The 27302-nt window shown below is 46.3% G+C and overlaps 4 protein-coding genes across 4 annotated transcripts; 2 read left to right on the top strand and 2 right to left on the bottom strand.

Moving 5' to 3' along the window:
• Positions 1 to 2548: 2548 nt before the first annotated feature.
• On the bottom strand, positions 2549 to 3418 carry ACHE_10978S (HMG-box domain-containing protein; the record flags this gene model as incomplete). Its single annotated transcript, XM_043285274.1, has 1 exon — positions 2549 to 3418. One exon carries the CDS (start codon positions 3416 to 3418, stop codon positions 2549 to 2551), a length of 870 nt encoding a protein of 289 aa, XP_043132098.1.
• A 13383-nt stretch (positions 3419 to 16801) lies between these two features.
• ACHE_10977A (ankyrin repeat domain-containing protein) lies at positions 16802 to 17746 on the top strand (the record flags this gene model as incomplete). The annotated part of the gene is made up of 2 exons (XM_043285263.1): positions 16802 to 17175; positions 17239 to 17746. 2 exons carry the CDS (start codon positions 16802 to 16804, stop codon positions 17744 to 17746), a joined length of 882 nt encoding a protein of 293 aa, XP_043132097.1.
• Positions 17747 to 19913: 2167 nt separating this feature from the next.
• Positions 19914 to 23801, top strand: ACHE_10976A (uncharacterized protein; the record flags this gene model as incomplete). Its single annotated transcript, XM_043285252.1, has 1 exon — positions 19914 to 23801. The coding sequence occupies one exon, from the start codon at positions 19914 to 19916 to the stop codon at positions 23799 to 23801; it is 3888 nt and encodes a 1295-aa protein (XP_043132096.1).
• Positions 23802 to 25761: 1960 nt separating this feature from the next.
• Positions 25762 to 26631, bottom strand: ACHE_10975S (HMG-box domain-containing protein; the record flags this gene model as incomplete). The annotated part of the gene is made up of 1 exon (XM_043285241.1): positions 25762 to 26631. The coding sequence occupies one exon, from the start codon at positions 26629 to 26631 to the stop codon at positions 25762 to 25764; it is 870 nt and encodes a 289-aa protein (XP_043132095.1).
• Positions 26632 to 27302: the final 671 nt, after the last annotated feature.

The raw sequence follows: 27302 nt of genomic DNA, 5'->3' as shown, positions 1-27302 counted from the left end.
TAACCCTGGAAATGACGCTGCAGATCAACAGGCCAAGGATGCTGCACGCCCAGGCAAGACGCACCCCTTCCGCCCACTACTCTCGAGGGAGAGCGCGCGCCTCCACGGCAATATCCTTAATCAGTGGGAGCAGGAATGGAGGTCATCCAACAAAGGTGGTCACCTACGAAAGATCGACAGCACCCTACCAGCAACTCACACGAGGAGGCTATATGGGAGCCTGCCCAGGAACCGAGCGTACTTATTAACACAGCTACGCACAGGCCACAGTTGGTTATCTACCTACGCGAAAGCCTTTCGCTTCCGCGACGACGACCGGTGCGTGTGCGGCGCACAAGAAACTGTCACCCATGTGCTGGTGGATTGTCCAGATCTGAGGGACATTCGAAGAGAGCTACGGAGGGAAGTAGGGGACGCGCTCAGTAGCGTCTCGAGTCTACTGGGAGGCTCGACCGTAGGTAAGAAAGGTAAACCAGACACCGTCTCAAGAGCAAAGACGGTCAAGGCCGTTTTGGACTTCGCCGAGGCGTCACAGCGGTTTTGGAGTCGCGCGCCACGAGGGCAGCCTAACAATGGGAACGGCAGTTAGGCCACGGCAGGCCTTGACGAGGCTCTAAGTTCGTTTTCAGGAAGCGGAACACACTACATGTACATACGCGCGGATATATATAGTCGAGGTAGCCTGCATATCGCTTTCGAGCGAGGGGTCAGGGTAAATGATATCAACCAACCAACCAACCAGGCTGTATGCAAATGTGGAACACACTACATGTACGTACGCGCGGATATATACAGTCACCTGACAAAAGTCTACGTAATTCCGCGTCGCGCGACGCGCCACCTGATATTGTCCATCATCTTTTCAACCACCTACACCATGCCTCGCACCCCTTTACGATCTACTAGTTCTAATAGGACTAATAGAAAGGAATTAGAACCTTTCCAACGGGGAATTATAGTTGGCCGATTCCTTGCAGGCCAGAAAAAGGCTGATATTCAGCGCGAAATGAATTTACCGTATACAACAATTCAAACCACCATTCAAACATACCAGTCCTCCACCACTGCCACTAGTTCTCCTCGCATTGGACGGCCGGAGATCCTTTCTGATGCTGATATGCGATATATTCTTTTACAAATCAAGCGGGATCCCTTCATCAAAACTGAAGATATCTGCAAATTACTTGGGAAGCCCATCTCTACACGCACCATTGCACGCATGTTAAAAGAATCTGGGTATGGGCACTGGAGAGCACAAAAAGACCTCAATTAACTGAGGAAACAGCTAAACTACGCTATGAATGGGCATACGTGCGCAAGGATTGGACGTATGAGCAGTGGAGCAAGATTATATGGAGTGATGAATGTTCTGTTGAGCTTGGCAAAGGAAAGCAGAATCAATGGGTATGGCGGCTCAACCACTTCAATGAAAAATGGAAAAAGAAGCATATAGTCCCATACACCAAAGGCAAAGGAATATCTATCATGATTTGGGCAGCAATCTGGGGTGGTGGTCACACTGAAATCTATCGAATGAATCGGGATGAGGGATCTACTCGAAGAGGGTATTCTTCACAGTCCTATTTGAAACTTATTGAAGATTACCTACCTGCTATATGGGAGTCCGGTATGGAATTCATGCAAGATAATGCTCCCATACATACAGCCCATATTATCAAAAATTGGTTTGATGAGCATGGTATTCCTCTTGTTGACTGGCCACCGTATTCACCCGATTTGAACCCTATTGAACATGCCTGGGCCAAGTTGAAAGAGCGTATATATATGCTCTATCCAGACCTTGAATTATTTAATGGGACCAAAGAACAATTGAAAGAGCAATTTTACAAGGCCATGGAGAATGCATGGGAGAGTTTAGGACAGGACTTTTTTGATGGGTTGGTAATGTCTATGGAGAACCGTGTTAATGCAGTTTTAGAGGCAAAGGGGTGGTATACACATTATTAATACGATTTTTATTTTATTTTATCATTTATATGCTACTTACCCATAGCATATTTGATTATCTAGTAAAAGAATTGATGTTTGGTGGATTTATGTGGAAAAGAAATGTCTTGGTGATTATATATTTTTTCGTGGCTGCGGAAAATTACGTAGACTTTTGTCCAAGAACTATATAGTTGAGGTAGCCTGCATATCGCTTTCGAGCGAGGGGTCAGGGTAAATGATATCAACCAACCAACCAACCGGCTGTATGCAAACACACGCACACACACATGCAGATAGGAAAAAGTTAGAGGCAACATCAAGGGAATACATGACAGAAGAACAGGGAGTTATGGCACAATAATTCCAAAACCCCTAACCATCAGCAAATCACATTGCATAACCTTGTTCAATCCTTCATTTTGAGTGATTACATCTTTCTCCGTAACTTGTGCAGCTTAGTGGTGAATGACCTAAGTGAGAGGGACTCGTGTGTTTTCGAACTAGCTCATAGCTAGGAGGATAGCTTCTGGGGTGGCTGCATCAAATGACTTCGGCCCCAATGTTGCAGGCATTATTAGATGTTGTGCCAATACTGAGCTCAGAACCTCACACAGAGGTCCTCTGTCGGGTAGGGGTCGAGGCAGTAAGGTGTTGAGTCAGGCGTGAATGGTGCCTTATTGATAGCCATGTAACTGCTCCCTGCCGGTGTCTCTAGCCACATGGGATAGCCAATGTTGTCATAGACCTGCTGTCCTACAAGAGGACTGGAAGTATCGTGATAAAAGCTCGGCAGCTGAGTATGCATCCCACTGTCCTTAAACATCTCCCGCGTTCCGAAAGGCTGCATGTTATTATAGGCGGGTTCCAGCAACGTTGGGTCCGTTGATGAATAGTATCCTAAGCGTTGTGGGTTTTCTGTGCATGACTGGCCATTCCCTATATCTAAGGATTTAAGATTTTCGGAGTGTTGCAGTTGCGGTTTGTCGGCTTCCCACTTCAACCGAGGATTAAGATAGATCATAGTTGGACTTTCTAGCTCCCTAGAGTCCAAGGATACTGAGGCATGGATCTTCTGCTTATCATCACACTCCGTTAAGCACATGGCGTAGTTCCGATTCAAAGTTGCATTCGGACCAGAAGTACCAGGGCAGTTTGGCTCAAGCCTTTTTCGATTGGTCTGCTTTTTTTTTGGTGCGAACTTATACTCGGGGTGTGCTTTGGCATGGTATTCCTTCTCGATTTTTGCCAGACGTTCATATTTCTCCTTGATATCATTGGCTTCGAACCTCCAACTTTTTCCGGCAAGCTCTGACACCACTTGATAATTCTCTGTGGAGGACCACTCGCTGATACGAGCTGCATAGGCTGACCGATACAGAAGAAACGAATTCGTGGGTCTAACAATCTTGCCGCTCTTCTTAGATGTTTGACGACGATCTTCAATCGGTCGACGCACCCAATCCTCCATGTTTCGTATTGGTATGTGCGAGTGCATGGTAAGCTCGCTCAATGGTAAACAGAGCTTTGACAGCTCCCTCCTGGCTATGTGCTGAAGCCGTAGGCCTTTTGTTGTCTTGGGTCTCAAGCCCATGGAGGTGGCTCAGGATGAAGTCAGTTAACAAGTTCGATAAATAATTGATTGACAAGACGTACCTGCAATGGATAATATATGTTACAGCTATTCCTGCTAGGAGTAAATTTTGAAAGGGAGGGTTGATATATATGACATGGCCAGAAGAACTGCGTGAAACTGAGCCCGACTCCAGAGTGGGCATGTAATTTATATCTCGAGATATTTGAAGTTATCTTCATCCAGTGGTTTAAACCAGTGGACATCAGGCACAGAGAATCGGGTAATGTCAACATAGGCGGTAGAGGTAAGTCGACAGACGTGGGAGTAGATTAACAATCCAACAACTATTTTTATTCACTCCGCCCACCTGTTGTCTATGGTACACAATTGGTGTGATGATATGCACGGGATCTTAGTGTTCTGTCAACTGAGACTGGGCCAGGTCCTTGATGAGATTTCATTGATACCCAAGAAGGAAAAGCAACAAAAACATTTGGCTAAGGTGTTATCCTATGGGAAACAGTTGGATAACCTTGATAATGATCCAGGCCTGGGTATCCCTGCTGGCGGGCCCACAGCAGAACTAGCCGGCACCAACACTGAGCGTTCAACAAACTATACAAGACTGATTGAAGCAAGCTTTCACAGATCCCCTGTCTCGATTGGCCAAGATACGGAAATTCGCTCTTAGAAAAAAATTTCTCATAATTCGCAAATTGCACGAGTTATTTTTCCGAGTCTAAGTAGATAGTGCTGCTGCCAGGACTTTGCCCTTGGAACCAACACGAATCCAATTGGATAAAATAATGGTAATTCAAATAACCGTAATGAACTTTAGCATTTGCCTTCCATTTGTCCATGCCGCCCTTGGGTGATTGAGAGTGGGTCAGATTAGCCGCTTCCTTTCATTTCTTTCTACAGTGAGGATCGAAACCTCGATCGTCCCCGTCGCAGCCAACATTGTTTTCCATCCCAGAATGCCAAGGCGCTAAGATCATTACTCAGCAACTGGGCTCGTTTTATCGGTTACTGTTGGATGTTCTAACTATAGGTCGCATACTTATTGGATAACTTTCGGAATAAGCTTTCGGAATTGGGCCATCCCGCTGGGGAACAGTTCTTGTGCCGCAGGAAGGAGCTTTCGACCCTCACTGTACAATACCGTAGTTACAAGACTTCTTGTATGGCCAATATGAGCGATAGAGGATTGCTAGAACGCTCTCTGCAAGCTTGGGAGACAACTTGACCTCGGAAAATTTTGGAACCTACCCAAATTATGTGTTTTACTTTTGCACTTCATAAATCGTCATATTCATAAAAGAGCAGTAATGTTAATCCATAGGGTCATAGTAAACACAAGCTGGTACTTAGTCTGATACACCATGCTTGCACTGTAGACCTCCATTTGGTGTTAAAATTTGTCTGTCCACTGTTGGATTGTTGGACTGTTGAACAGCAGCTGATCTACGGGTCTTGATTACCGCATTTCTCCGCCACACTATGTTGGTCACCAAACCCCTTTGTTCAACGCCCGAGTCATAATTCCAGATTCTACCGACGTTTGGTCTTCTTCAATGTATCTGATGCCCAGCTACCGTTTGGATCTCGTTTATCCCTGTATTTTGAACATCAAAATCAAGAAATCTTTGGTTATGTTGGACTGGATTCTGTTGGACCTTGAACGAACATCCTGCAATATTTCCGAAATTAGTTTCATGCTTAAGCACTATCGTACACTGCTGCGCCTTAAACTGAAGATTGTCGTAAACCCCTTGCATGAAAGAGAGAAATATATTTAAAAAATAATTGAACTACGAGACAGTGTGGCAGTTGCGAAGCTTGAGAAATAACAATATTCCAGAGACTTGTACCAACCACTAAGACACTTGATGGACACATGTAATCAAATAAGGGGATAAACTGTCAGTTTCTTGTCGAAGAGTGATATGCATAGAGGCATCTGAGACGTATCTGCACTGGGATCAGAAAATCTATGTGCCGTGAATTGACGGGTCTCTGCCATCTTTAGCCTGATCTTTCAACACCGTCCCATATTCTGAACTGATATGCGTACTCTCACTCTGTTACTGCGATCGTACGTGTACTTGAACTAAAAATTGAAAGGTCTAGAGCTATATTGATTATTCGACGATAACTTCAAGATACTGACCTCAATTTTGAACCCGGAATGTACTTCTGCTTGCATTATTTCTACAGAGTTTAGCGAAATCAGCTCCCGCTTCTTTTGATTTATTTAATTACTCCACTTGTTGTCACTCAATTGCCATGAGTGTATCAAGGTGCTCTGGCCAAGCACCCTCTCTCGGTGCTCAACAACCTTCCAATACATTGCCTCTGCTTTAATCTGTCATACATTGTAATACAAGCAGTCTTCACATTTCCTGGCCAGATCATTCACGGTAATGTTCCGGTAGTACCTGTTGGGGAAGTTGACTCCGGCCACTTAATAGTAATGAGTCAACTGTAAATAGCTCGGGCTGAAATTGCTGAAGAAGATATATCGTCTTTTGATGTCCGTTCTTCATGGCGAGTGAGAATGGGTCACTGCAGCAAAGTTCGTCCCTCAGAAGATTTTGTCGAACATATCTCCTTCGCATAGACTGTCGAAACGTAAAATTTCGAGAAAGTTTCTGACGTAATTGTCCTGATATATTGGGGTGTGACCTCTGGAGGGCATTGTCCAATTTATGGATACTAGGTGGGCATTCAATTTGGACTGTAGCTCCCTTTTGCACCAGCAAGTTCACTACATCAGTATGCCCTCTTTCAGCGGCCCAGGAAAGGGCAGTCCGGCCAAAACCATCGAATATATTGGCTTTAGCACCTGATAGTAACAGCCGCAGTACAATATTCTTGTGGCCAGAACCAGAAGCCCAAGAGAGCGCGGTGCGGCCCAACGAATCAGGTAAATTAACATCTGGCTTTTCCCGCAGCAAGCTGGCAACAGCCTCTTGATTCCCGGACTTCGATGCTTGGGCCAAGAGCGTCAGTCCAGCAAAGTTTTGAGAGTTGATAATGGCACGCCTAAGTATACGGTTGAAGTATAGCTGGCGATTCACTTGGGCAAAGGAGCATAAGTCTTTCCTGGACGATAGGTGGGCAGCGATTTCCCCTACTATCTCGGGCGGCAGGTTTGTAAGCCCCATTCAGGCGGTGATCTCGATGCTGACTTAACAGGCACGGTGCCGGGGGAACGTAGAATATTGGACTGGGAAACACAAATGTAGCCCCAAGGGTTGCAAGCATTGCATAGTAAGTGAATTAATTCGAAATGCTGGCCAGATAACTAGCCAACTATTTATACAAAACGGCGGGGGTTGCTGTTAGTGCTGAAACGGATAAACCAATAAGGCGGTTAACTCCGAGTCGGGGAAGTCGGGGAGTCGATTATCCGGACTGCACGAGGCTATATATGAAGAAGAAACTTAGATTACACGGAGGGTGACAATGATATCTATAGACACCGTAGATGGTAGAATGAGTGCTTGGCTATCTAAACGAGTGTGTGTGTCCGTATATGAGGGATCTGTCGGCCTCGGTAATCGGACAAACTATTGATCCACCTCGACTTTCATCAAGTGCCAGCGGGTCACGTGCCTGACCGCCCTCGCTTTCTGCCCGGTAGATAGACCACTGACCAATCAACCATCCACTACACACCAAAAGTCGCATTACAGCCATCAGGAGACCAGAAAAGCAATGGTTCCCGGGCTTGCTCTATTCCGTGCAGCCCATTCAGCCTAAGATATCCCTCACCGCGTACCGTAGATTTTAATTTCCCCTTCATTTTCGATCCATTTCGTAAGGAGACCTGTAGAAATTGCTGCAGACATCTCAGGTTAATACTGCAGCTGACAGCCGTTGAAATGAGATTTTGCAAATTCTTTCCCCCCTTTTGAAAGTAAACCGAGTCACCCAAGCCACAAAATGGGGTCTAACCACGAGCTAGTTTTGTAAGCTTTAAGCCCAATCAGTAGCTTATCCGCCTTATCAAGCCAGCCTCCTTTGCTTTAGGAGTAACCTGTTGAATGATGGTTGGTTTCGCTGACCTCACTGTGCGCTGAAAGGTGCTTGACAACCGTGATCAAAATATATTAGGTACAATAGGGATGGACAAGAAACAAATGAGCATCCAACAAAAATTGTTCAACAGTTGGATAGCTCAACCTCAACCACTGATGCTGCACCGAAGTGGGCTATCGACCGAAGTTTGGAAGAGTAATCTACTAGTTTACAGTCTCAGCTACATATAGACAAATATATATATTCCTGCACTTCCCGATAGTTGTGTTTCTAAGTCATCACTCCACACCGTCCTTTTCGCATTGGCGATTGAATATCGAAGCAATATCCGACTTATACATCCCTTCGCCCAAAAAGCCAAATAATATGGCCGGAAATGCGCCTGGCATTCTCTGCCGTGATCTCTCCGTTGTTCTCATCCATACACTGTCAATTTCCTATTTTGGTCTCTTAGCAGCTAACTTCCTCTGTGGTTTTCTCTCTTCCACTGCACCAAGTGCAGAGCACAATCTCAGATGATTTAGTTATTCTGCTCTTCCTGCTTGCAGTGATTTCCTTTTCTTTCCTTTGCTTGCGAAGCCGTATCACGCAAAGGACATCAGTATTGGAGCAAGCATCTGTGATTGTTCTCATTGCTTTTTCAACAATCTCATTTATCTACTTCCAGTTTTATCATGAGAAATGGTCCCTCCGATTTTACATGGTTACATCCAGTCTGTTCGCGTTGCATTTTGTTTCTCGGTATTTCCAGCATAATGCAAGCTTCCCGGAACTGTGTGTGGGATATGGTATGCTATCCATACTTCCTGCAATCCATGCAATCATATGGCCATCTGCTTGTCGACTACCAATGATTCCAAGTTTCATTGCATTTTTATCCCTGAATGCTGTTGGTGGCCTAAATTTTCTTCTACGGGTTCCTGAAAGGTTCAGTGGTATCAAATCTCATCCAATAAGCTGTCTCGTCTTGCATGCCAGCATTCTCATAGCGACTACCTTTCTCTCCGAGAGACTGTTAGCTGCAAAAGCCTCTGACGCTACTCTTTCAGCAGATGAGTGCAGGAGATTGATCTGGTAATTCCAATGCAGCTTACAGTGTTAGCCGCAGCCAATACATGGTAAGACTGCCTTCTAAACCAAATGCAAGAATACAGCTAAGGCTAGCAGCTCACCAAGAATGTAGAAATAATTCTATGAAAAACAACCTCTGTTGACTTTTGTCTAAATGGCTTTTTGGGACCTATAATCATTCGCAACTTGCACATCCAAAACATCTGTTCTGAAAATGGGCATGCTTTCGTTGCCGATGGTCCAAAAAAAGATGCTGAATCGCACTGGCCAGAATATCTTGTCGAAGCTTGGCACAGTACAAATGTTGTGTAAGGAAGTCATGTTAGCTCTTTCATCAAAAGGGGCATAGGTGGCGCGATATCCTCTTCCTCATTACTCTATTTCCATTAGTTGCTATTAAAATCAAAAGATAAGTACTTTCAGCGGCTTTTAAGTGCAGTCATTGGTTTCATGGATCGTTGATTAGACGAGTTCGATATCTATTGTACAAGCTGGAGGGGTTTGAGATAGGAGTGTATTGGGATTTCCTGTAAATTACAATATTATATGTAATGCGTTCGTTCTGAAATTAAAACCCTCCCCACAAGGAGAGCCTTCATGATATTCTTCAAGGTTATAGACCTTCCAAATATCCACAGTTTGAAAGTATGGTACAGTCATCCCGTTGTCTGGAGACACTATTGGGTGGTAATGTCCCTGTTCAAAGGGATAGAGCTCATTTCTTCGAGACAAGAGATGTCGCCGAGGACCCTAGTGTTGATACCATCTGGTGTTAGCTTTCACACAAGGAGCATGTTCAACGTCGAGGAATACTGGTTCCTGACAAGCCGAGTAGAATGATAACCAAAGTCCTTAGTGTTACTCCACTTAGTTCGCACAAGCTGGGCATGTGCCTTAACACCAGGAGCAATATAAGAGCAGGAGAGATGTTGATGGTTTGTCTTGCCAGGGCAAGAGAATCTTGCTTTCCAAGGTTCAGCAGTTTGCACTAGTTTGCATGGAAGCTTCTAGCCACGTAGATCACGCGTATGAAACCATTCAAAGACCTAGCATGACGTCATTTTAAGTACGATTTTGTACAATACGGTAATTGTGGGAATCTTGTATTCGGGGGTGTTTTTCTAATAAATACTAGTCCTTTCTTGGCATAAAAGTTAAGAAACGAAGAATGAATCCTTAGGGGTGACACTGCTTTTGCATCCGAGTGTAATAGAGGCAAGATTATGAAAAGTATATATACATTGCCTTAGTTACCAGGTAACTCAGAGATGTACCAAAGCGTCCCTGCTACCGCACCTAAGCAACCAGTATGCCTTCTGGAACATACACCTACTGGTGGATATGTGGCTGGATCTAAAGCATTCCATTGATGGTATGCCGTGGATCGTAAGCCGTTGCAACGTTGGCAGCGTAAATGACGGTGTGATATGTGGTCGCAGGCTGGCGATTGGTACATTGGGTTGCCATAATCGGTCAGTGGAAGATTAGATGGAAATCGATGATTGATAGTATTTGGCAGTGAATATGTTTCCACCGAATTCCGTAGGGCGTTTGGTTCGTCCATATTTCTTGTCACGCTAAGCATCAACTGCTTGACCCTGTCAGGCCCAGTTTTCCAGATGAGCCACCTCTCTTGGAGCCAGACAGCTAACTCGAGAAAATATCAGCGTACCTTTGATAAACATATAACCATACTCCACGAACGCGTTTCATTGCCCAAGCGGGGAGATTGCGATCTATATGCCTTTAAATAGAATCGCCGGGATGTACACCAATGAGTGGCTTGTCCTCATAGACAGCGATTTTTTTCAGATTTCACATTACATGAAGATGCCAAATGCGCATCTTTAAGAGTTGCTTGTCAGCCTCCAAAATCTCCACAATCGTGCTGAACAAACAGGCCATACCAGCATGCAATCCAGCTACACTGGCCAACCAGATGTTGGATATAGGATTTTCATTCTTGGCTCCCGTTCAACAATGCCTTATTTTGAGATATTATATGATACATTTTTGCAAAAGGATGTGTGAAACCTAACTCTTCCTCAACGAAGTTTTCGTAGGATATTGTCAATAACTATTACAACTACAGCCGGAGCCCACTGTTACAACTCGGCTCCTCTCGTATCGTCCCTAGGGCTAAATTTTGCAAAGTCTCAGAATTGGCACATTTATCGAGTGTCCTACAGTACATTCTTTTAGCGAATTCGTCTTCGCCAGCAAACATATAGCATGATGATTATTGTCTAGCCCCATTGCGAAGAGCTTAGTATATGTATTTTATTGAGCCCCTGATTTTTATTGAGGGCTGCTGTGATTTCCTTGTATGGAAGAAACAAAATTACGTTGAAATAATTGCACTACATGTATCAGGTTAGAGAATACGCACCCCAATCTATCTGTGGAAGTTGATGGACCGTTTGGTTGATCTTGCACAAATTGGACAGACCAATCATTCCCGTTCCTGGTGCTAGGAAGACCTACCGTTGACAACAGCTCTCCTTTTCTGGAAATTTGGTGTTCCTTTGATTTATGAATTATACTCGTTAGCGGGTGTTTCTTGCTTCGTGAGACAGAAAAGGCTGGGCAGAACAACAGGTTCCAAAAACACATCTGTTCGTCCACAAATAACAGATACTGAGCCATTGTATAGTATGCGAACTGATCAGCTGTCGCCAACAACATGGTTCTCGCTTGAAGAGATGATGTCCAACTTTTTCAACATCCACGATGTTGACGGAGTGAGCCCATTTGGACCATTGGGCGATGGGATGAGTCTTTGGTCGTACTAGTGCCTCGTCATCTAGTCTTAGCCCTACCAGTGGTGACCCATTCGCTGTTGGTCACCATCTACGCTCTTTGATCGTTTCTTGATCCCTATTTGTCAAGGTAATGCCAACAGAATAAACTGTTCAAGAGGATCAGGTTTACAAGAATGAATAGATGCTATGACTATCTGGCGAACATCTTAGTTGTCTCCACTTCAATAAGCTGTGCTAAAAGGCCACATTTCTGCTTACCATATCATCTGTGCCTTCCAACATGGCAATGCCTGAGGGCACATGGACAGGTCAGGGTGCATTGGAGATATATAGCTCCCTATAGCCACTTGGTAATTCGTTTCTGAAGATAGAATGACACAGCTAAATGATTGACAAATAACAGAGGGATTTCTAACCGTATTGCTGTCCCGTGAAGGAACAACCATGACTAAAAGATCTTCTACTCCAAATCTTCCGCAATATGTGAGCAAGGGTGAAGATTTTGTTAAGAGGGGAAGTCCGTACACACAGACTGGTCGTTCCTATGTTGGATTAAAGTCACCAAGGGGTGGGATTTGCGCCATTGAAATGCGCAATGGAGTCCCTGTCTCGTTTATCAGTCAGTGTACTGTAAAGGAGGAAGATCATGGGGTAAAGCACCTGAGGCAAGTAACTCATACAAATCTGTTGGGCCTAAAGGAAGTTTACCTAAAAGATGGCACCGCCTTCTTCCTTTACGACGCATGGGGGATTACACTAGGGGAACTCCAACGACTATCCCATGTTTTCCGACTCGGAGAAGTGGAAGTTGCGACTATTTGCAAAGGGGTATTCTCTTGAGCTGAATTAGGAGGTTGTAAACAAGCTAACTGTAAACAGATACTTCAAGGCTTGGTGTATATCCATAACAATCTGGAAGTTTGCCATGGTGACTTGTCCTGTTCCACTGTCTTGATCAATGACGGAGGTGACGTAAAGATTGGTCAGTATTTTATCAACATATCTTGCATTTCAGTTAACTATAAGACAGTGTTGACAAACTTTTCCAGCCGGCATTGGTGAGAGCATGATTCAAAAATCCTCACTTCAGAGGAAGTTTCAAGATGTTGAGGCAGTTTGTAATATTGCCCGCACTCTTCTGGGTCTTGATAATATGACTGGAGTTCGGGGCACCTTGGGTCTCCTTGCTGTAGACTTTATCGCCGCCCCACCGGACGTGACAGTGGAAGATCTCCTTCAGGTACATCCAGGAACAAGTAAAACATTAAATATATCACTGACAATAAGACTTTTTAGCACTCATTTATTCAGATTGCTGTACCACACTGTGTACGTCCGACAAATATCCTTTGTACTATTGCTGGAAAAGGTGATTTTTGAAAATACTTTGCACTGGATCTGCAGCCAAAACTCAGTAGATTTGGATGCAGCAGTGTGCAACCTTTGCTTTTTGTCCCTATCTAATCCCTCTGGTTCGGTGATTCCCGAGCTGTGTTAATAGCATCTATACAGTAAGATTTGAAATCAGATTTACCTCGATACTCTCTATTTATCTCGCGACGCCCTGCTTTTCCCCATCAGGCTTAGGTCTCATCAAGCTTAACTAGTTAGTTATGTAGTCTTGATGAGTCATGACAAATACTGTACCGTAATTACAGCGTCCTACACATGCTTCCCGAGGACGGTTTTGCTTGAAAGAGTCCCTCCGTACTCTGACATCCACCCTTCTAAGTACCACTATTTGAGAACAGCTAGAATCTCTGCGCAATGTGGCACCGAGTCAGAACTTGGATTCAAGAACAGCTCCTCTTATGTACACTGATGCTTTCTCTCTCAGGCCGTGCCTAAAAACAGCTAGTCTGTATCTGGTCAAGTAAAAGAATCACTGTTTTCTAAGAACAGATCTTCTGTGATTATATGACATATACCTTCCATGAAACGTCATGATCTCTGTGTCCCTCCATGTCCATTGGCTAAAGCCATTTTTCGCGACAATGTGGACATTTATTCTGCTTCATTAGCCATCTGCTTATGTATGTTTTCCTTTTTTTGACAATTCCATTTTTGTTGGTGAGGGAAAACGCGGTTGATGGTGATCGCGTCGCGGTGATCTGGTGTTCCACTTGCTTATCTGTCTCATCCACTTATCATGCGCGTTACTCCGTAACACCTTATATCTCACACATCATGACCTTGCCTTTCCATCCATCCTACGACTTCAGTATCTCTCAATATGTCGATTTCTCACCGTCTTCCATTTCATCTGTCCAATTCAAACTCCTGGACCGCAAACCCGACACGTCCCCATTGCCCTACTGGTCTCAAAACTGAGCTTGAGCATCTGAATCCTGACTCCTCTCCAGCCACGATTGCCGCTATTCTCAACCAGTTCCCCACCAACTTCAACGCTCCATACGTCCATCATCGACTAGTCACCTTCCCAACTGACAAGGATCGTGCAACTGGTCAGCCTCCTTACCTCCTAATGACGCTGATCTCCACGGCATTTTCTCCCCTGCTGGTGCTCCCTGAAATACAACGAGTCCACCTGGATTGCCCTTTTCAGTACTGTACCTAAACCTCGTCCTATATCGGTGATCGGGGCTGGGACAAACGTCCAGGGCATGTATTGGGGGCAGCAACTATTAAGTCCCAGAAGGGAGAGGCAAATACCTAATCATTTGGGACTGTGACCCTCGTTCCCATTACAACAAAAAGGGGGAGGAACACCACACAAAATGACCACAGGACTTCATGCTTGGTACTCAGGTGAAACTTCTCAACTTCCTACAACGATGCAACAATGGACGCAAAGCCCGCGCCCAGATCAATGTAGTTTTCTACAACATTGATACTTCTTTGTCTGGACAAGACAAATGCCTCGAACATACAATGCGCTGGGTGGTCAAGATGACAGAATTTGGCGACTCACCATTTAAAGGGTTTGATCACAACAGCAATTCACTGGATCCGCGCACTGACAGATGCCTCCAAATCCCGCGATGTTAACACAACGCAGAGGGATCCCAGCATCTGAATAAAACTACTGAACACTATATTCAAGACAAATTACCACATGCCAATGTTCAAAACCTCTCTTCCTATGCTATGACCACCTGCTCCGCGCACTTTTCAGCAGAAGTCAGATTAATCACCCAGAATACTGCTATCTGCAGGGTTACAGTGGGTTGTAAGTCACAGATCATGCAGTTGCAACAAGGTCCTGCTGTCTATGTGTCTACGACAACTGCGCACAACCAAGTTCTTTCTGGTCTATTCAAGTTGGAATACGCTCAAGAGGCTTTTCAGTACAGTCGATAGCGAAAACTGCTTCTTCCCTGATGACTGCTTTGCTTTTCTCGGGCCCCACCGCCAAGGAACTAGCGTGTAAAATTATTGAACGCAGACTAGTAATGTAATGACAGCTCATGGTATTCTTTGGTATTAGACGGCAGAGTTACGGTATTAGGTTTACTCAATATCATGAAACTGTTCTCTTCGATCACGATGTTCTGTGTTGGCAAAAAGGCGCAGATTTGTGAGGGCCTCCAATATTAGATGCTTATGTCTATTCCCAATCTAGAATAGCGGTCGATCAGCTTCATGGAACACCCTAGAACCTGGAAGATCTATATGCAAACAAGGCAAACATTGTTGAGCCTGCTTTACGGGTCTCAACCTCATTGCATCTCGCAGGGCACCGTCGTCACCGATCAGATCTAAGAGAACGCTCGTATAACCCAGCATCACTGTCGTCCGATGCTTACTCCACGAAACTTCTTGTTTGCCTGTGCTCTATTTTCAGCGGTCGCTTTCTCTAGGTAAGAATCAACAGATATCAACCAAAGCGAAAGATCCCTTAGAGTCTCTTTATGAACAATGATGTTAATTATTCCCTTGATAGCCGCACAAATATGAGTAACTTTCTAACAAGGCCTCTCTACTATATATCATGATTGTCTGAAGATTATGCCAGATACATATTCCCAAAGATTATATTAGCAATAGTCAATCAATCTTGTCTTGCTGTGTGCATGCATCCAGATACATAATGGTGACATTCAGGCATCATAACAAACACCCTCAAAGCCGAGTCAAATCACTTTCCCTGAATCTTGGGTTCTGATATCTATCCAAATACCGTCCTCTCTTCCACTATGATCTTGGGTCGGTCCCACTCGCGCTTGTTCATAACCATCACCGTCCCCTTACCACGGATTGTAGGGTCCCCAGGAACGTCATATGATATCGCACGGGGATCAAGGCTCAATGCTCTAAGGCTTGCTGTCATAATATTAAGTTGGTCTGGCAAGGCCACCTCTCCTCGAAAGAGTGCACAAACAACGATAGTGGCGGCCGAAGGAAAGTATTCGCGCTTATTTTGGTATAGCGCAGCAACATCGCCCATCGTAGTTCGGACGTTGGCATCACCAGCAAAGGGATCATTTGTTGCTGCTGGCTGCGGTGCAATATGTGCGAGAATTGCACCCAACTTTGATGCAATGACCACGACAGAACAAGATCCAAGATGTTCGGTTCCGATGGCGGCCTTTTCGGCGAAATCATGAAAATATAATCCCCCATGGGGACGATGTGAAGGGCATTTGTTTGTCGCCAAGTTTCGAAGTTTGTAGGAGTCGACATATCCGTTGGGAATAGGGATTCAGGTTTGGGACTTTAGAGTTATGTATAAAAATGTTTTTGATGATGATGAAAGTTTTCATGGGAAATGGCTGCCACTTATAAGACTACCTAGATAGATAAGGCCGGCAAAAAGCAGAACTATTCATGGGAATGTGAAGAAAGCTGAAACACCCCCGTCGCCAATTGTTTAGCGCCTGTGACTTAGCGCAGACTGTTGTAAACCAACCAATCTCCTAGGATCCAAGGGCTAGTCACAGCCAGAAAAGTTTTAATCTTTGAACACGTCAGTGCACGCCTGAGAGTGGTCATTAACAGTATTTCTTCCAAACTCCCTTCCATTTTCCAAAAGGCCCCTGGAATTTGGATACGCTGACCAAGGACGGTTGTCTTGTAGCGCGGAGAGTCGATGAGATAAGCCTCCTTAATTCTCAGTATGATCATTTTACTCTCGTAATAACTTATACTTAGGAGCTCAGTAGGTTAACAATAAGTGCCGAAATGATATACGCACCATTAATGCCAGTGATAGTAGACATGCCCAGGAGTCATGAGCAGTCATGAGGACGAGGTTGCGGAGTGGCAGATGATGTAACCATAAGGCGGTGTGTGCCTTGTGAATTAAATACGTAGCTCATCCCTTCCAGCCTTGGATTCGTTCCAATCCTCTTTCCGCTACTTTACCGCCGCGTAACAATATAGTGGAAAATTGAGAATTATCTTTACAACCACTCACTCCATTCTGCTGAAAGTCTTCTATATGTTCGCTCATCTCGAAGAGTTCTCGGTTAGTCGGTGTGAAACCCCTCCAGTTTCACCTCAGACGTCCCAGGTCCTTGAGAAATTGCGAAGATACTACCTAGACAACAACTTCCACAACTTCCAAGAGACTCTTAACTCCAATTTATCCTTCCCAGGTTTCGATATACGCAGTCTCTCTTGTGTAATGAGTGAAGTTATCAAACTGAAAAAAGCACGTTTCGTGGAAGAGTTGTTTCGTCATGGGCTGCCTATGTCACCGAGCTTTGCACGCGAAGCTGTCGATGCTGATGCAAAAGAAGTCTTACAAAGCTTCTTATATTATGGATGGGATATCAATCAACCAATGGCCCCGGAGTCACCTCCAATTCTCAGGTAAGCAAACTTATCAAGACCGCATAAGAAATGGCTGCTAAGATAGCATTTGTTCATTTATAGTAATGCCTTACAGAGCTTAGAAATGACAACATGGCTCCTTGATCATGGGGCAGATCCCAATCAACGATGTGAAATCGACGTAACCCCACTCTCCTATGCTGTCGAACGCGCCTCCTTTTCAATTATCAAACTTCTCCTCGATCGTGGCGGTGATGTAACAACGGGTCAGCTTTTGCACCACGCAGTGATGCGGGAGTCTGATTCACTTGAAGCGGTGGAACTTCTCATCTCACAGGGTGCTGATGTGAACGCAGTAATGTACCAAAACCATCAACCTTCTTTAGAAAGGAGATTTTTCATGGCAGAGACTCCCCTTCACACAGCGATCTACTATGGTAAACAAGACGTTATTCGTTATCTAATCAGCTCAGGAGCAGACGTCAGCATCAAAAACGCCAAGCGGGAAACGGCTTTGCAATTCGCATTGAGAACCAATAAGTCGATTTGGACGGAAATAATACAAGCAAACCAAGCGTACCGAATTCTGCATTTCCATGCGTCGTTGTGATTTGTATTCGCTTTCATTTCTTTTTTCTTTTTTTTTTTTTTTTTCTCAGAGGGGTCTGTCGCATACAACTGGATTTGATGGTTTATATCGTTACCTCCTACCTCCATTCCTGCAAACCATTCATTCTTCCATCCTGGTCTGGTTTTGGCGATACTACATGCTCCATGATAATGACAAGTCATTACTGTCACTGGGTAAAGGTGACGAAAAAAGCAAGTGCACGATATTCATAACTTTCTGGTAAATGGCTGGTTTTTGTTTCTTCCTGGTTGTATTTCGCGGGAACGCTATGCTCATTGGTGGCTCTTGAATTAAGTGAGAGAGCCAGAGTATGCGACAGACATCAATGATGGGAATCATTCTGTTAATACATTGCGCGTACGCATGTCTCATTGGTAAAGTCTTGGGAAGCAAGGACGTTGCGCTGTGGCTTGTTGGCAAGTATAACTAATATAAAATGAATTCATAATAGACACTTGTGTTACTGTACTCCCCACATTCTCCAAAATAGTATGTATGCTCATGACCTGACAAGGCTGATCCAATCCTGGCGACTAATATCCGCCAATAACATCACTTAATGCAGTTTGAGCTAATGCATTACGTGTTACGTAGCCCATTACTCCTAAATATCATGGTTTACCCGTAGTGTAATTATCTTGATATAATTCTCTTTTCCATAGTTACAAATAATTTACAGCAGCCCTCAATTAAAGCCGGCAGCTCAATAAAATATCCCCACTAAAGCCTTGGCAGTGGGGCCCGAAAACAATCTCCGTATGTCTGCCGGTGAAGGCGATTTCGCTAAGGGCTGCATCTGAGGACTACGGTGAACCGAAACGAAGAATAGAAAGGACCGGAGGCGAAAGCAATCGGAGAACTGCGTTGTGGTTGATACTATTGCAATATAAAACGTCGTTGTGTGCCGAGCGGGAACCAACCCCGGACTGATGGCGGACCCACCCGCGGGGCCTCCCGAGGCCACGCCCACAAACACCCAGGAAACCACCAATTTCTCAGTCGAGGATTTCCAGCCTAGGGTGACCAATATCCCAACGCGAGTCACAAGAAAGAGAGGACGACTCAACGAGAGCTATGCTTCTGAAGAGGGCACCGGCCGGATCACCACCAGGGAGGTGTGGAAGCTTATCGACGACCTGAAGGACATCATCCACCACCAAACCGCACTCATCGAATCTACCAAAGCCGAGCTACAGGAGGTCAAACACGACCAAAACGTCTTTCACGAACAGAACCAGAAACTCCATGAAGAAGTCAAAGCCTTGAGTGCACAACTTGATACTTCCCCACCGGCGCCCTCGGCTAGATCGTGGGCTGCCGTAGCAGCCAGCTCGGGCAATGCGAACCCTCAGCCGAGCTACCAACGCCCTGACAAGGACCAGAAGTGCGTTCGGATCAGCACCCAGCGGTCATTCGTAGATCCAGAGGACAACCAGGCCAACGATGGGAACGCCTTTGGCCGATACCTCCCCACCGACTCTGCAAACTCCTACATTCGTACAGCCCTGTTGAGTGCACCAGCTACGCAAGATGCACAGGTCGCCGGGATTGGCACCACTAAAACCGGATATGTGATTCGCTTTAAGAACCAAACGTCAGCAGAGGCTGCTCGAAACAACACTGAATGGTTGAACGAACTAGGAAACAACACAAAACTGGTAAAGCCAAGGTTCGGCGTCGTCGTACACCGTACCCCAACAGAAGACTTCGATTTGGAAAATGCCAATACGGAAGCTATCACGAAGATTATGGAAGAAAACGACCTAGCAGAGCAGGGATTTCAAATCGAAGAGTTGGCTTGGCTCAAGCGGAAGGACAAAGTGCTAGGGAAATTCGCATCGCTCGGCATCTGGTTTGACTCGGCAGAGGGAGCCGAATACATCCTCAATAACGGCCTCCTTGTTGGCCAAAGACAGATCGGCAGCGTTGAACGCCGTGAAATCAAGAAAAAGAGATGCTTCCGGTGCCAACGTTTCGGACACCTGGCATGGTCGTGCAAGGAGACACCACGCTGCGGCCACTGTGCCGGCCAACACCTTCGTGAACACTGCCCATCCGGCGTACGGCCGCGATGCCTTGACTGCAGCGGTGAGCATCCAACCGGCGATCGTCAGTGCCTGACCCCCGCAACTTTCAACCCCTCGCAATGTTAGAGACCAACCTACGCGTACTACAGCTGAACATCATGAAATCGGGGCCAAGGATGGAAGCGCTCATCAACGACCACCAGAGCCAGAACCTGGATATTCTCTTGATCCAGGAACCGTCGATCACTAGCTATCAAACACACGTTAATCACAGTGCATGGCGGCTATACCGACCAACTGTCGACACGGACGCAGTTCGGTTTCGTAGCCTCGTATATGTTAACCGCAACCTATCAACCTCCTCGCACCGGCAGATTCGGTGCGAACACCCAGACATTACTGCCATCAAGATTTGGACTGCCGACTCCCAAATTCTCCTGTTTTCTGTTTACCTCCCTTCTGTCCCGCTATACGCCCCCGATGAAGGATCAGCAGAACCCATGCTCACAGCAATCCAAAACACAATTTCAATCGCCCGACGGGACGACCGGCGGTCCACGACTGTTATCCTATCAGGAGATTTCAACCGCCATCACCCAATGTGGGGCGGCAACCATATTCAACCGAGATTTATCGAAGACGCATGTGAACTCATCACCTTCTTCCAAGAGCACAATTTACAAACCTGCCTGCCTCGAGGTACAGCTACCTTCTGGCCCCTTAACGACCCAGGAAAAAGCACGACTATCGATCTAACTGTAACGGACCGACCGGGCCTGCTCATCAAATGTCACCTTTACCACGAAAACTACGGGTCGGACCACCGAGCAACATATTCGGAATGGAGCCTTAAACCCTACCACAAGCCCACCGCCAAGGCGAGGAAAGCGTACGAACGAGCAGAGTGGGACAAGATCGGAGCCGAAGTGCTCCAGCGGATGGGCCCATGGAAAGAGATCAAAACGAGACCAGCTCTAGACGAAACAGTCGAACGTCTCACAGAAATCACGATATCTGCCGTGGAGAACCACACCCCAAACCGACGCCCAACCCCCTATTCCAAACGCTGGTTCACGCCAGACCTTAAAGGCCAACAGACCGAGGTCAACCGCTTACGCCGGAAATGGCAAGAGAGCTGTGCGGAATACGGACGAGATCACGCACGCTCAGGGACCCTCTTCCAAGAGATGCAGCAAAAGCGTCGAGCCTGGACCCGTACTATTGAAAAAGTCAAAAAGTCACACTGGAAACAGTTCCTAGACGGAGCTGGGGAAGGAACGCTATGGAAAGCGGCTACCTATATGAAACCGCGAGAGACCTGGGGTTGCATCCCGGCCTTGCACGTTGATTCAAACGAACTGGTGGAGAACGAGGACAAGGCACAAGCATTTCTGGACACTTTCTTCCCCAAAATGGACCAACCCCTCGAAGACCCACCAGTCCAGGCCCCGTTGGAGCTACCCTGGCCACTAATCACGGAACTGGAAATCCAGCGATCTCTTAAAGCAGCCAAAAGCTCCACGGCACCGGGCGAAGACGGTCTACCGACGCTTGTGTGGAAACACCTATGGAAGTATATAGGAAAGCTCATTACCAGAATCTTCACAGCATCAATTAAACTAGGGCACCACCCAAGACGTTGGCGGAGAGCAAAGATCGTGGTGCTGCGGAAACCTGGGAAGCCGGACTACTCGATCCCTGGGGCCTATCGCCCGATCTCACTCCTTAACACACTAGGTAAACTTCTTGAGGCAGTCATGGCTCGACGACTATCGTACCTCGCCGAGAAGCACGGCTTACTACCCGACACACAATTCGGAGGGCGACCGGGCAGGACCACTGAACAAGCCCTGCTAGTCCTTTCCAACGCGATTGACCAAGCTTGGTATAAACATGGAGTAATGACACTCATCGCGTTCGATCTGAAAGGGGCCTTCAACGGAGTCAACAAAATCAGCCTTGACGCCCGCCTCCGAGCAAAGGGAATCCCAGCCGTAGCTAGAAAGTGGATTGCAAGCTTTATGAGCGAACGCTACGCTAGCATAGGATTTGATGACTTCCGTACCGAGGTCGCCCTGCTAGTCAACGCAGGACTGGCGCAGGGCTCACCCCTCTCACCCATTCTGTTCACATTCTTCAACTCCGACCTGGTCGACCAACCAGTCACCTTTCGTGGTGGCGCATCAGCGTTCATTGATGACTACTTCCGCTGGCGAGTAGGCCGCTCAGCCGAAGAGAACCTAGCCAAAATCCAGTCAGAGGATATCCCTCGCATCGAAGCGTGGGCGCAACAGACTGGCTCCTGCTTCGCAGCTGAGAAGACCGAGCTTATCCATATCACCAGGAGAAGAAGCGAGCAACTACAAGGGCAAGTAGTCATAAACGGGAAAACTGTCAAACCATCACCCACGGCGAAGCTACTGGGTGTGATCTTCGACCATGAGTTGCGGTGGAAAGAGCATGTCCAGCAAGCCATCAAACGTGCCACCAAGGTAACCATTGCTCTGGCCGGACTGCGACATCTACGCCCAGAACAGATGCGACAAATTTACCAAGCGTGCGTCACACCAGTGGTAGACTATGCGTCAACGGTCTGGCATGACCCTCTACGTGATAAAACCCACCTGCGCCACCTAAACACAGTGCAAAGGGCCCCTCTGGTTCGTATCCTGTCGGCGTTCAGGACAGTAGCGTCCGCCACTCTAGAAGTGGAAGCACATGTCCTTCCAACACACCTCCGCCTCCGCCGCCGAGCACAATATACCATCGCGAGACTCCACACTCTACCTCGTATTCACCCTATTTGGGGTGCGCTCCTCCGAGCTCAGAGACGAAGGAACAACATTGGAAACTACGCTCGGTTCCCACTGGCGGAAGCTCTAAAGACTATGGACTTACAAAGATTGGATGAACTAGAAACGATTGACCCAAGTCCACTGCCACCGTGGCGAGCTGAACCCTTCGCGGAGATTGAGGTTGGATCGGACCGAGAAACGGCCGTGGAGCGAGCTGAAACTACACGGTCCACATCGGATATTGTTGTCTACTCAGATGCCTCTGGACGCGAGGGTCACCTAGGCGCTGCCGTTGTGGCACTCGACAGCAACTTGGAGACTGTCGAATCTCAACAGATTCAAGTAGGACCAATGGACCGCTGGTCGGTTCATGTAGCGGAGCTTATTGGCATCTTCTACGCTATCAGCACAGTGTTTAAAGTTGCCCATCAGCCCTCAGAAAGCTTAGAAAGGAGACGGAGAACAGCGACAATACTGTGCGACAGCCGATCAGCCTTGCAGGCGACTCAAAATCCGACGATCAAATCTGGACAGCGGATCATCCATGCGATCCTCCAGGCTGCCACAGAGGTCCAAACAAAAGGAATCGCGTTGCGCCTTCAATGGGTGCCAGGGCACTGCGATAACCCTGGAAATGACGCTGCAGATCAACAGGCCAAGGATGCTGCACGCCCAGGCAAGACGCACCCCTTCCGCCCACTACTCTCGAGGGAGAGCGCGCGCCTCCACGGCAATATCCTTAATCAGTGGGAGCAGGAATGGAGGTCATCCAACAAAGGTGGTCACCTACGAAAGATCGACAGCACCCTACCAGCAACTCACACGAGGAGGCTATATGGGAGCCTGCCCAGGAACCGAGCGTACTTATTAACACAGCTACGCACAGGCCACAGTTGGTTATCTACCTACGCGAAAGCCTTTCGCTTCCGCGACGACGACCGGTGCGTGTGCGGCGCACAAGAAACTGTCACCCATGTGCTGGTGGATTGTCCAGATCTGAGGGACATTCGAAGAGAGCTACGGAGGGAAGTAGGGGACGCGCTCAGTAGCGTCTCGAGTCTACTGGGAGGCTCGACCGTAGGTAAGAAAGGTAAACCAGACACCGTCTCAAGAGCAAAGACGGTCAAGGCCGTTTTGGACTTCGCCGAGGCGTCACAGCGGTTTTGGAGTCGCGCGCCACGAGGGCAGCCTAACAATGGGAACGGCAGTTAGGCCACGGCAGGCCTTGACGAGGCTCTAAGTTCGTTTTCAGGAAGCGGAACACACTACATGTACATACGCGCGGATATATATAGTCGAGGTAGCCTGCATATCGCTTTCGAGCGAGGGGTCAGGGTAAATGATATCAACCAACCAACCAACCAGGCTGTATGCAAATGTGGAACACACTACATGTACGTACGCGCGGATATATACAGTCACCTGACAAAAGTCTACGTAATTCCGCGTCGCGCGACGCGCCACCTGATATTGTCCATCATCTTTTCAACCACCTACACCATGCCTCGCACCCCTTTACGATCTACTAGTTCTAATAGGACTAATAGAAAGGAATTAGAACCTTTCCAACGGGGAATTATAGTTGGCCGATTCCTTGCAGGCCAGAAAAAGGCTGATATTCAGCGCGAAATGAATTTACCGTATACAACAATTCAAACCACCATTCAAACATACCAGTCCTCCACCACTGCCACTAGTTCTCCTCGCATTGGACGGCCGGAGATCCTTTCTGATGCTGATATGCGATATATTCTTTTACAAATCAAGCGGGATCCCTTCATCAAAACTGAAGATATCTGCAAATTACTTGGGAAGCCCATCTCTACACGCACCATTGCACGCATGTTAAAAGAATCTGGGTATGGGCACTGGAGAGCACAAAAAAGACCTCAATTAACTGAGGAAACAGCTAAACTACGCTATGAATGGGCATACGTGCGCAAGGATTGGACGTATGAGCAGTGGAGCAAGATTATATGGAGTGATGAATGTTCTGTTGAGCTTGGCAAAGGAAAGCAGAATCAATGGGTATGGCGGCTCAACCACTTCAATGAAAAATGGAAAAAGAAGCATATAGTCCCATACACCAAAGGCAAAGGAATATCTATCATGATTTGGGCAGCAATCTGGGGTGGTGGTCACACTGAAATCTATCGAATGAATCGGGATGAGGGATCTACTCGAAGAGGGTATTCTTCACAGTCCTATTTGAAACTTATTGAAGATTACCTACCTGCTATATGGGAGTCCGGTATGGAATTCATGCAAGATAATGCTCCCATACATACAGCCCATATTATCAAAAATTGGTTTGATGAGCATGGTATTCCTCTTGTTGACTGGCCACCGTATTCACCCGATTTGAACCCTATTGAACATGCCTGGGCCAAGTTGAAAGAGCGTATATATATGCTCTATCCAGACCTTGAATTATTTAATGGGACCAAAGAACAATTGAAAGAGCAATTTTACAAGGCCATGGAGAATGCATGGGAGAGTTTAGGACAGGACTTTTTGATGGGTTGGTAATGTCTATGGAGAACCGTGTTAATGCAGTTTTAGAGGCAAAGGGGTGGTATACACATTATTAATACGATTTTTATTTTATTTTATCATTTATATGCTACTTACCCATAGCATATTTGATTATCTAGTAAAAGAATTGATGTTTGGTGGATTTATGTGGAAAAGAAATGTCTTGGTGATTATATATTTTTTCGTGGCTGCGGAAAATTACGTAGACTTTTGTCCAAGAACTATATAGTTGAGGTAGCCTGCATATCGCTTTCGAGCGAGGGGTCAGGGTAAATGATATCAACCAACCAACCAACCGGCTGTATGCAAACACACGCACACACACATGCAGATAGGAAAAAAGTTAGAGGCAACATCAAGGGAATACATGACAGAAGAACAGGGAGTTATGGCACAATAATTCCAAAACCCCTAACCATCAGCAAATCACATTGCATAACCTTGTTCAATCCTTCATTTTGAGTGATTACATCTTTCTCCGTAACTTGTGCAGCTTAGTGGTGAATGACCTAAGTGAGAGGGACTCGTGTGTTTTCGAACTAGCTCATAGCTAGGAGGATAGCTTCTGGGGTGGCTGCATCAAATGACTTCGGCCCCAATGTTGCAGGCATTATTAGATGTTGTGCCAATACTGAGCTCAGAACCTCACACAGAGGTCCTCTGTCGGGTAGGGGTCGAGGCAGTAAGGTGTTGAGTCAGGCGTGAATGGTGCCTTATTGATAGCCATGTAACTGCTCCCTGCCGGTGTCTCTAGCCACATGGGATAGCCAATGTTGTCATAGACCTGCTGTCCTACAAGAGGACTGGAAGTATCGTGATAAAAGCTCGGCAGCTGAGTATGCATCCCACTGTCCTTAAACATCTCCCGCGTTCCGAAAGGCTGCATGTTATTATAGGCGGGTTCCAGCAACGTTGGGTCCGTTGATGAATAGTATCCTAAGCGTTGTGGGTTTTCTGTGCATGACTGGCCATTCCCTATATCTAAGGATTTAAGATTTTCGGAGTGTTGCAGTTGCGGTTTGTCGGCTTCCCACTTCAACCGAGGATTAAGATAGATCATAGTTGGACTTTCTAGCTCCCTAGAGTCCAAGGATACTGAGGCATGGATCTTCTGCTTATCATCACACTCCGTTAAGCACATGGCGTAGTTCCGATTCAAAGTTGCATTCGGACCAGAAGTACCAGGGCAGTTTGGCTCAAGCCTTTTTCGATTGGTCTGCTTTTTTTTTGGTGCGAACTTATACTCGGGGTGTGCTTTGGCATGGTATTCCTTCTCGATTTTTGCCAGACGTTCATATTTCTCCTTGATATCATTGGCTTCGAACCTCCAACTTTTTCCGGCAAGCTCTGACACCACTTGATAATTCTCTGTGGAGGACCACTCGCTGATACGAGCTGCATAGGCTGACCGATACAGAAGAAACGAATTCGTGGGTCTAACAATCTTGCCGCTCTTCTTAGATGTTTGACGACGATCTTCAATCGGTCGACGCACCCAATCCTCCATGTTTCGTATTGGTATGTGCGAGTGCATGGTAAGCTCGCTCAATGGTAAACAGAGCTTTGACAGCTCCCTCCTGGCTATGTGCTGAAGCCGTAGGCCTTTTTGTTGTCTTGGGTCTCAAGCCCATGGAGGTGGCTCAGGATGAAGTCAGTTAACAAGTTCGATAAATAATTGATTGACAAGACGTACCTGCAATGGATAATATATGTTACAGCTATTCCTGCTAGGAGTAAATTTTGAAAGGGAGGGTTGATATATATGACATGGCCAGAAGAACTGCGTGAAACTGAGCCCGACTCCAGAGTGGGCATGTAATTTATATCTCGAGATATTTGAAGTTATCTTCATCCAGTGGTTTAAACCAGTGGACATCAGGCACAGAGAATCGGGTAATGTCAACATAGGCGGTAGAGGTAAGTCGACAGACGTGGGAGTAGATTAACAATCCAACAACTATTTTTATTCACTCCGCCCACCTGTTGTCTATGGTACACAATTGGTGTGATGATATGCACGGGATCTTAGTGTTCTGTCAACTGAGACTGGGCCAGGTCCTTGATGAGATTTCATTGATACCCAAGAAGGAAAAGCAACAAAAACATTTGGCTAAGGTGTTATCCTATGGGAAACAGTTGGATAACCTTGATAATGATCCAGGCCTGGGTATCCCTGCT

This window comes from Aspergillus chevalieri, chromosome 1 (genome assembly GCF_016861735.1).
Source record: "Aspergillus chevalieri M1 DNA, chromosome 1, nearly complete sequence".
NCBI classification, from domain to species: Eukaryota; Fungi; Ascomycota; class Eurotiomycetes; order Eurotiales; family Aspergillaceae; genus Aspergillus; species Aspergillus chevalieri.
Note: the sequence above shows the minus strand (reverse complement) of the source record. Positions and strands in the feature narration are given on the sequence as shown.